This window comes from Miscanthus floridulus, chromosome 5, assembly GCF_019320115.1.
Source record: "Miscanthus floridulus cultivar M001 chromosome 5, ASM1932011v1, whole genome shotgun sequence".
Lineage (NCBI taxonomy): Eukaryota > Viridiplantae > Streptophyta > Magnoliopsida > Poales > Poaceae > Miscanthus > Miscanthus floridulus.
The window spans coordinates 122,679,904-122,690,364 of record NC_089584.1 but is presented as its reverse complement, the minus strand read 5'-3'; the positions used below and the strand labels follow the sequence as shown (position 1 = coordinate 122,690,364).

The following is a 10,461-nucleotide window of genomic DNA, read 5'->3' as shown; positions in this document are numbered from 1 at the left end:
AGGTCACCTCACCGGAGTCGAGGAGGACGGAGCCAAGACTGTGAGGGTGAGACCGCGAGAGCGAGGAGAGACGAGAGTAACGCGAGGGGATGAAATGAGCTAGGGTTAGGGGTGTGAGGGAGAGCCGCTACGGTGTGTGCTTATATATGATGGGGGGAGGCGGGGACGTCGGGGAGTGAGTGGTGGGCCGCGCTGGGCCTTGGGGAGGGAGGAGTGAGAAGGGAGAGGGGGAGGCCGGGCCGACCATCGAAGGCCGGGTCGTGCCGTGCCAACCCACGGGCCTGAGCAGCGGCCCAGGCATGGCCTGCTCCCTCGGACCGGGGCCAGCCTGGGCCTGTTGACCATCGAGGCGTGCTGTGCATTGGTCTGGGCAAAAATTGCGTGCTTCATGTCGGAGTCGTTGTGCCTCGGACTGCATATACATTTATAGTCCTGGCTTTGGCTAGGGCGCACCGCGGGGTCGCATCAGCCTGTTCGTTTCGGCTGGACTGGCTTATAAGCCATGACTGAAAGTACTGCTGGCTGGTTTGGTGTGAGAGGAAAAACACTGTTGACTGGCTGATAAGCCAAGCCAGATAGATGTAGTTACAGGCTGCATGTCTTTGAGCACCTCAGCCCGCGGGGTCCCATCACGCCCGCGGTCCCGCTCCCCTCGCTCCTCTCCCACCCGCCTACGCCTCGTTACAGTTGAAGATTTGTTGTTACGTGTCGGCCATTGTCCCCGTTCTGGCGTCCCTCGCGCCTCTCGTTTCGTTTTTGTATGGTTGGCCAGGCCAGACGCCGGAGAAGCGAGAACTAACCTCGCTGTCGAGCTGGTGAGCGTGAGCCCCGCCGAGTCACAGGTCGCGCGGCGCGCAAAAACCCACCGCTCTCGTCTCATTGAGGTCGTTGCCAGGCAAACAGCAGCATAGAGCTGGGCAGCAGAGCCCCGAGCCGAGCAGTTGGTTTTGGTTTGGTTTGGTGGTGCGCCTTTACTGCCGCGCGCCCGCCCAGCCCAACACTTTCCCAGAGAGGTTTTAATTGCCGGTCCGCTTTCCTCGCTCTCGCTTCCTTCGGATGCCGCTCTGCCGCGCCCGCCAGCCGCACTGACCGGCCGGCCGAGTAGACCAAGTCACGCAGCTCACGCGCCACGGCCCGCGACGCGATGGGCGAGCGGAGGAGGCGCGCGACCGCTGCTTCCCTCGGGGGTGGGGGTGGCGGTGGCGGTGGCGGCGGTGGTAGTATTGCGCCTGCGCGGGCCGAGGAGGGCAATGCCGCGGCGCCAGGGAAGGCACCTCCACCGACGGTGTGGTTCGCGCTCAAGCGGTCGCTGCACTGCCGCTCCGAGCCGTCGGAGGTCCACGTGCCGCGCGCCAAGGCCGGACCCGTCGCGGGCGGGGGCGGAGGCCGAGGCGCGGCTGTCGGCGGCGGCGGAGGCCACCTGTCGTCGATCGTCACCACCAAGCGCGCCACGCGGTCGGGTTGCTCGCGCTCCATCGCCAACCTGCGGGACGTGATCCACGGGAGCAAGCGCCACCCGGGGCAGCCGCCCAGCAGCTGCAGTCCGCGGTCGATCGGCAGCAGCGAGTTCCTCAACCCCATCGCGCACGAGGTCGTGCTCAGCACCAACTCCCGCTGCGAGCTCAAGATCACCGGCTTCGGCGCCGGCTGCGGGGGGCTGGCGGCCGTCGGGGTGGGCACCGCCGGCGGCGCCGCGCACGACGCCGACGGTGGCGGCGGCGGCGTCGTGTCGTCGTTCGTCGGCACGCTCCGCCCCGGCACGCCGGGCCCCGCGTGGGCCGGAGCCGGAGGACACGGCCTGCCGTACAGCGGCTCCATGCGGGGCGGCATCGTGCGCTGCACGCCACCGAGGTCCCCGAACATGCTGCTCGAGCGGAACGGCTCCGTGGCGAACGGCAATGGACACCGCGCGTCCTGCGACGAAACCGCCAAGCACAGCGCCGGCAAGGGCTCCTCCGGTGGGCTCAGCTGCCACAGGTGCGGCGACCAGTTCAGCAAGTGGGAGGCGCTGGAGGCGCACCACCTCTCCAAGCATGCAGGTGACGCTGCTCCCTACTGCTGCTCACATGCATCTCTGTTGCATCCGCCGCGTTGCTTGCATCTCCCACCGTACAGATCAGCTAGCGCCCCTTTTCCTAGTGGTACACTGGTACATACAGACACAGTCCTCCTCCCTCCTCCCCCGTGTATCTTCACGCCTCCGGTCCCGGGCGGTGCACGGTGGGCGGTGGCACTTTAGCTAGTGCCGGCCGCACATCTTTATCAGCGCAAAAAGTTGCAACTACCTGGTACAGAGGCCGGCAGGGTTCACCGCCATGTTCTTCATCCGAACGCCTGCTTTTTTGCGAATCCACGCTCCCAACTTTTTCAATAACTGCGAGCCTGTAGCATCAGATTCTGGTGGATTCTGCGTTCCGTAGGCTGTAGCAATTGCTCCATGCTTTTTCTGCATTATAAAGATGTACTGCATGCTCATTTACACCAAGCCATTTGCATGATTCTTGATTGCAAAGCAGAAGCTTTCAGAACAATTTCTTTTACTGCTCACGCAATGCAACTTGCAAATTCAGAACGAGGAAGATTGATTTGAGAGTAGCGACTAAGCAAGCAGTTGGATTCTTGATCGGCATTGAGCTAGTAGCTGAGCCGGCCACTTGTTGTACATGTGCGTGCAGTGACGGAGCTGGTGGAAGGAGACTCGTCGCGGAAGATCGTGGAGATCATCTGCCGGACGAGCCTGCTCAAGTCGGAGAGCAGCTGCGTTCGGATCGAGCGGGTGTTCAAGGTGCACAACACGCAGCGGACGCTGTCCCGCTTCGAGGAGTACCGCGAGGCCGTGAAGCTCAAGGCGAGCAAGCTGCCCAAGAAGCACCCGCGCTGCCTCGCCGACGGCAACGAGCTGCTGCGCTTCCACGGCGCCACGCTCTCGTGCGCGCTCGGCGGCGGCGGCTCCTCCAGCCTCTGCGCCTCCGACAAGTGCGCCGTGTGCCGCATCATCCGGCACGGCTTCTCCGCCAAGAAGGAGGGCAAGGCCGGCGTGGGTGTGTTCACCACGTCCACCAGCGGCCGCGCGTTCGAGTCCATCGAGGCCGGCGACGACGGAGCTGACCAGCAGCTGGGCACTACCACGCGCAGGGCGCTGCTGGTGTGCAGGGTCATCGCCGGCCGCGTGCACAAGCCGCTGGACAACCTCAAGGAGTTCGTGGGGCAGACGGGCTTCGACTCGCTCGCCGGCAAGGTCGGCCCCTACTCCAACATCGAGGAGCTGTACCTGCTGAACCCGAGGGCGCTGCTCCCGTGCTTCGTGGTCATCTGCAAACCGTAGCCAACTAGCTAAACACACCATTCTTTTGTCCTTTCACCTTCTGTCGCTCTCTCCGTCGTGCGTTTCGATTGCTACTCTGTTGTCTGAGCTACTACTAGTGTAACACAGCACAGGTATCGGTTGGGTCGGCTGTATTTTTTGTCCATGTTTCTGTGCAGGTGCGTGCGTGCCTTCATGTGCTCGTGGCTTGCTTGGGTGTCTGGTTCACCGTCGGCTTCCGACCAGCTGAGCAGACAACATCGATCCAGTCAACAGTCATGCTTCGCCTACCTGAAGGAGAGAGATGTGTCGATGTGGGCAGCACAAAGAGTAGCTCATCACTGTATATATGCCATGTTCGGCTCGTAGAATTTTAGCTGAAACTGGCTAAATGGTTGTGAGAAAAAAAAAAACTGTTTCAACTAAAAAAAGAAATCGAACAAGTTGAATATGGGTAAGCCGGGGCCTAGTCGTTTCTCATGAACAGACAATATAGCCCCATCGTGTTTGGTGTTTAAAAACTCTACCACGAAGTTACCAATCAGGCAACCACTGGTCTCTTGAATGCTGACTTGCTGCGTATAGCCCCATCGTCCATCTCTTGTTTCAAATTTCGTCCAATGTTTCAAACACATTGGATAGATTCGCGTGCCTTTAAACCCGGTTTGATTCTCTTTTTTTTTTTATTCGGAACAGTATTTTTCTCTCACAAATTCCTTCAGTATTCCTCTAAACCATTCAAATTTCTTAAGAATTCCTCCAAGCGAATAGGCCAAAAAAAAAGTCAATAAGAAACTAGATGCAACATAGAAAGAATTCAATAAGAAGGTGACACGGAGGAAAATAAGATTTGAAGGAACCAAGAGGTTTATAGAATATTAATCGTCATATTCGCTTGAGCTTATTCAGAACTACTTTTCAGCCATGAAACAATCAGCCTGTTCGTTGGTTGGTTTTTAGGCTGATAAGCTCGGCTGGTGCTAGTTTATTGTGAGAGAAAATACTGTTTCATGGCTGATAAACCCTGGCTGAAACCAACAAGCGATCAGACTGAATATTTTTCTCTCACAACATTTCAACATAAGTATCAACATCAGCTAAATTTTAGCATCAGCGAACAGGCAGCCTGTTTGGCTGGCTGGGCTGGATCATGAATTATTTACTGCTAGCTAATTTGATGGTTTAGTTTAAGAGAAAAATATTATTTTAACTTATAATCCACGATACAGCAATTGCGGCCCGCCGGGCAGGGTGAGCATGATTGTTCTATATACTGTAATTTTTTCTTACAAATGAACCTTGTCGTGACAGACGCAAGCCGCAAGCCAGTGCTGGTCCTTCCTGCGCGCTGCAAGGTCCCAATTGCAAGTCCAATTAAATATGCTGTGTCAGTCTATGTCACTGTATGCATTTTTAAATGGCAGAAAGCTCGGTGTCAAAGTGACCGGCGTTGAGCCCCTGGCAGGCATTTTCATCGTGCCCAGCAGCTCGGTACCAGAGACACTGGCGCCTGGCTCGGCACCAGCATCAATGGCGCCGAGCTAAGAGTCCATTTTTTAAATTCTTTTCGCCAGAAGTCTATTTGTGGGATTTTTTTTAAAAAAGGGCTAAAATATTTTGCTGGTATGAAACTTGACTGAAACTGACTGGTTTTGTGAGAGAAAACACAGTTCCGCTGATTTTGATAAACAGTGAAATGAACAGTGAAATGAGTGGCCACCCAGCGAACACGCCCATAAAAAATTCGGGCAGCCACGCCATGTCGTTGTCACATCGATGGTTACTAGCCGCCTGAACCGGACATTCAATGCGCCTTTTGTCTCGGCGTCTGCGACAACAGTGGCGGATCGGGGCGACGCCGACGCCATGCCAGCTCTGGGCCATGAGCCTGCCTGACCCGCGCGTTGCGTTTTCCTACGGCCGCAGCCGCAGCCGCACCCTGCGCCCTGCAGCTGGAGCGCCATTCATCAATGGTCCGATTCGTCATTCCGCTCAGAAATCAAAATGTTGGTGTGGATGCGGCTTCACAGTTCAATTCTCAAAATGCTGGTGCCCTGCGATTATGTAGCGTCATTGTACTTGTACGGAACTATAGTGATAATCAATTTCTCTCTTCAATCAAATATACGAGCAAAATAGAGTAGTCATTGCGCCCATGTATTGTTTGGTTTCGGTTCGGAATTCATCAAACCAAAAGTCTGTTGCCTCGCACGCGCTCATGCCGGATTATATTAATCGTCATGTTCGCTTAAACTTATCAAGTCCGATTTATTAGTCTATGGTATCCGTATTTTTCTCTCACAACAAAACAACATGAGCCGGTTTATCAGCCGCAAAAACCATCAGCCGAACTGCTCGATTGTTCGGTTTCCACTCAAAATTTGTTTCCTTGACTGCTTTTTTTTTTTTGCAATGCCACACAATAGTACTAGGTCAAACTATTTGAAATTTAACCAAATTCATACACAAAGTTCCTAATATTTATCATACTTAATAGGTATTATTAAATTTAACATGGAATACATTTATTCAGAGTCATAAATTTAGATACCATTCTTGTAAAATTTAGTGGAGTTTTAAAATAGTTGGACTTAAACCAAACATAGTATGAAATTGGAGAAACAAATCCTACCAGCGGTATGGGGCTTACCGACTCATCAAACGATGAATCTGTCTGATCAGACGCCGTATTAACGCACCTCATAGTGCTAAGCGCCAGGGTTAATAATGCCTGCATTTTGTATCAAGGGTTCTGGACAGGCACCAGCTGCGCAGCACAGGCAGCATTAACCTGTGTTCCATCGACCAGCACCCCCGCACTCGCACGCATTTGACCGCACGTACAATACGACGGCGCCTACAATTCCGTGTTCAAATCCAGTTCCTCCGCGCCAGCGCGCTCGCTAATCGTGATACGCCGATTACGGATGCCCCCAAAGTCTCCACCTGCCAAACCTACAACATCTGACAACAATTTTGCAAGTCTGGAGTCTTTGTTCTGCCACTATATTCTTGCTCCAGCTGGTATTTTAGCATAGCCATCTTTGTTTTGTCGCGTCTCTATTCTGCCCAACTGCTTGTGGACTGCTGAACGCTTTGGCTGATTACGCACGCTGCTGCCTAAGGCCAACGAGAGACCAGACCAGTTAATTCACCAAATGCTAAGCTCATACTACTCCGTAGCCTATGTTCAGTAGTTGCGTGTTGTGGCCCTCATGATGCCTGGTGCTCAACTATGATTCTATACTCCCTCCATCGGTCCTAAAATAGGAAGTATCCAAACGTTTTAAAATTCGTCTTACCAAATTATAAAAGATTCTACTACAACTATGTTTAAAATGGCATCATTCATATGCACATCTACTATTAATTTCTATTAATAATACAATTATAGTGATACGTCCTAAAATTTCTAAGATACCTTATATTCTGGATACAAAGAGTATGAACTATCCAGACATCCAGTGCGTTCCAGGTTCAGAGCAGAGCTTACGCTCAACGCCAACGACTGAGTCCATGGCACAACCATTGAATAAATCTCCAGAACTTTGAACTGAATCCTTACTGTTTTAGATACAAGTTCCCTGTATCCGTTTTAGATACAAGCCCTGTATCTAAGCAGACACTTTCTTCTTTTTTTCCTGTGCCTCTTCTAGACCATCCATAATCGTAGCAGCTTAGAAACTGAAGTGACCAGGATCTCTAGTTAAGTTCTCTACTCAATCTATGCATAAACATACGACTACACAAATCTATGCCACTAAATACGAGATAAAAGCAGCTAGATAAGCATTCTTGCATATGCAACAGCAAGGCTTCCTAAACAAAGTAATGGGGTTTGTAGCGCCAAATGGGTAGATGACAAACACTACCCACGTTGATTAGTAACAGTACTCTGGAGCAAGCGACACAGTTATTATTATATCTCCACCACTGGCATCGCCAAAGAAGTGTCCAACAGCCCCAGTCAAACTTAGGGAAATTTGACTCTGGATGGAAAATTTGACTCTGGACGACAAACACTACCCACGTTAACTTCTTTATGTTTTCTTCGTTTTTGGTAGGTGAGCTAGATCTTGAGTTTTTTCCCCTATTGCAATAAACACAAGACTTGGCAGAAAACTATAAAGGCATCTAATCTAACAAAGAAAAACTTTGAAAGCTGTGCAAGAAAAAAAATATATGCAAAACAAAATTATACATGTTCCATGGTGACCTACTGACCTTGATCCCCTTTTAATCTGTGTGACTCACAACTTATAAGATCAAATAGCTCATTTGCCTTCATTCTTAATTCCATTAACTTAGCTGTAGAAACAAACCTGAAGACCATCTTAATGTTTAACCAGCCATAGCAAAATGCAGTCAACCTGCTTGTGCTAAATTATAAGTACATGTATTCTAAATCAAAACAAGCCCCCTTTCACCTAAGGAAACACTAACAGTGTACTTGAAAATCAGCAATCCAAAGTGTGACAAATTGGTATGCATCAACCTGCATTTTTTTGTTAATGCACTTCAAATAGTAAGTTATTTGACAGGTAAGATGTGTTCGAGAAAAAACAAACAAATAAGATGATCTGTTCAAAGAAAGAAAAACAATTAAACAACAGTGACTATAAAGTGAAAAGAATTCTGCTATGCAAATATAAATATCTAGGGGAAATGGAATTCGATCTGGAGTGACATCAAGCCCAAGTACCATGAGGTATGAAATTTCCATATTCCAAACTTGAAGTCAACCAGGCCAATGATTCAGGAGTTATGTATTTATTTGCTTGCCAAAGCAAACAGTGGCATGATCAAACACCAGCACATGAAAACAATTATAAAGCTCACACATCGTTTATGGATAAATACAGAGGAAAAAGGCATTAAAACAAACGTAATTAACAATATTGAAGACCTGTGACAAAAAAGCCAAAGCAAGCCATTCTAGGGAAGAATAGGGGTTTGATTCTAATATCATGTATAACGAGTAGAGGTGTTTTTACTAATCAACCTACAGCTAGAGAAGCAAAATAAACCATTATCTTACTGAAGTGCTAGAGAATTGCAATTGTACAGGCAATTCTGCTGTATCAGGCCAGCAAAGAAGGAGAGCAAATTCAGTTTGCATCACCATGACACATCAATGCTTAAATTACAAAGGTATATCCTCACTGAGCATTTTTCGACTCCTCTTCTTCCTCGTACCCATCTTCATATGATACAGAGTCTTCTGAATCAGTTTCAGCTTCTACATCATTGTCTTCTCCAGCAGGTTGCGGCATCTTCAAACCCTCATCTTTTCTAGTATGTGGTGGCATCCTCAAACCTTTTCGAGGATAGTAGTTCGTCCTTCCAAGATGAAGGATCCTCCTAGCATTCTCCATCCTTGATGCAGCAATCAATGCAGTCACTACCCCCTGCAGCAACGAGCACTGCACTTTGCACTTCCTACTAAAGATCTCATGGCAGCAACTTAGAGCACGATCAAGCTCTCCAGCCTCCACCAAATGTGGCACAAGGGTATGAAATGTGCCCCTATTTGGTGCACATTCATTCTTTACCAGATCATCATATACCTTCTTGGCTTCATTCAACCTCCCTTCCTTGCAATAGCCTCGAATCAGTTCGTTGTAGGACACTGAATCAGGTTTTGGTCCCTCCTTTTGCATCCTCTCAATCAATGCAACTGCATCCTCAACCCTCCCTTGGGAAACCAAACCCCGCAGCTTTGCATTATAGCTCTTCTCATCCGGCTCAACATTCCTCTCCTTCATCATCTCCCAAACTTTCTTGGCATCATCAAAGCTATCATTGTTGTAAAACCCATTGAGCAGAATGTTGAAAGAGATGATATCGGGGGAAACACCACGCTTCTCCATGAGCGTGATGACATCGAGGGCAGCCGACAGCTCCGGCTTCTGGCACAGCGCACTGATGAGTATATTGTAAGAGTATACAGTGGGTACAATGGTGGGGTGTGAGGCCGGGATCTGCTGGAACGCGGTGGCGAGTTCGTCGAAGTAGCTGGCGTCGACGTAGGCGGCGAGGAGGGCATTGAAGGTCATGACGGACTTGTGCTTCGGTGGAAGGCCATGGAAGATCGCGGCGGCGTGGGACGGCATGGAGGCGCGGCCACAGAGGCGGACGAGGCGCGCGGCGAAGCCCACGTTGGAGGCCTCGATGAACGGCTTCTGTGAGTCGATGACGGCCGCAATGGCGTCGTGGCGGCCGAAGGAGGCGAGGCGGGCCACGGCCACCTCGTACACGCGGTGCTTGTCGCGGAAGCGTTCAGACGCGGTCGATTCGGCGATGAACCGGGACACCAGCTTGTCCGGATCGCGCTCCCGGAAGATGACCTTCAGGATTTTGTTGAGATTCCGGGACTCGCGGCGCTCGTCGGGCTTCGTACCCGCCTGGCCGGCTGGCGCTTTCGGAGCCTGCGCGGGCTCGGGCGCCGGTTTGGGTGGTCGGGCGCGTGGCTTGGTCGACGAGAAGATGCTGGCGAGGCGGCGCGCGGGGGAGGCGGCGGCAGGGGAGGCCATGGCAATGGGGAGGGGGGCAACGCGACGGCGGTGGTGGTGTTTGCCGACTGGCCACTGTGGTGAGACCTGATACAAGCGTAGGGTTTCGCATTTTGCGGCACAGCCTATTTGGGCCGTGAACTTTTGCAGCTCAGCGCACAGCCCAGCTGGACCACCCCGCTCATTGCTGCAGACGCAGAGCCCATCGAGGAGAAGATGCTGGAGAGGCGGCAGGGAGGCCACGGCCCACGGCGATGACGCGTCCACAGCTCCAGGCCTCAGCCGGCCGCGGGACGCCCGCCCCTTGTGTAGCCCTACTCGGCCTGTGGCTAGCTGCACAAGCAGGTCAGTAGGTAAAGGAACGAATTTGGCAGTAGAGTATGCCTCTCTCTTCTTTATGTGCAAGATGGCAATAGTAAAAGAATTAGGACTTGAGATTATGCTTCAGAAATGTGAACAAGTGATCTAGATGCTTTGGTGCATCTGCTATTTTGGTCAGTCAAATCAAATGAAAAATCATGTTCATTTGCTTAATTCAATAGTCCACTAGAAGTTCTGTGATATTGTGTCAAGCTTCTTCTTTGATCTGAAGTTTTTGCACATTATCTATAGACCATAATGGTTCCATTTTTGCAATTTTAAAAA

The 10,461-nt window shown here is 51.1% G+C and overlaps 2 protein-coding genes across 2 annotated transcripts; one reads left to right on the top strand and one right to left on the bottom strand.

Moving 5' to 3' along the window:
* Positions 1-946: 946 nt before the first annotated feature.
* On the top strand, positions 947-3,667 carry LOC136453367 (uncharacterized). The gene is made up of 2 exons (XM_066453938.1): positions 947-2,039; positions 2,676-3,667. Exons 1-2 carry the CDS (start codon positions 1,145-1,147, stop codon positions 3,323-3,325), a joined length of 1,545 nt encoding a protein of 514 aa, XP_066310035.1. The 5' UTR covers positions 947-1,144; the 3' UTR covers positions 3,326-3,667.
* Positions 3,668-8,077: 4,410 nt separating this feature from the next.
* Positions 8,078-9,876, bottom strand: LOC136453366 (small ribosomal subunit protein mS79 (rPPR3b)-like). The gene has a single exon (XM_066453937.1). The coding sequence runs from the start codon at positions 9,835-9,837 to the stop codon at positions 8,464-8,466; it is 1,374 nt and encodes a 457-aa protein (XP_066310034.1). The 5' UTR covers positions 9,838-9,876; the 3' UTR covers positions 8,078-8,463.
* Positions 9,877-10,461: the final 585 nt, after the last annotated feature.

Bases quoted from the DNA above. Each gene is read 5' to 3' on its own strand.
- LOC136453367 (XM_066453938.1), top strand. From the start codon at position 1,145: ATGGGCGAGCGGAGGAGGCGCGCGACCGCTGCTTCCCTCGGGGGTGGG. The intron at 2,040-2,675 runs GTGACGCTGCTC...ATGTGCGTGCAG, and splicing joins CCACCTCTCCAAGCATGCAG to TGACGGAGCTGGTGGAAGGA.
- LOC136453366 (XM_066453937.1), bottom strand. From the start codon at position 9,837: ATGGCCTCCCCTGCCGCCGCCTCCCCCGCGCGCCGCCTCGCCAGCATC.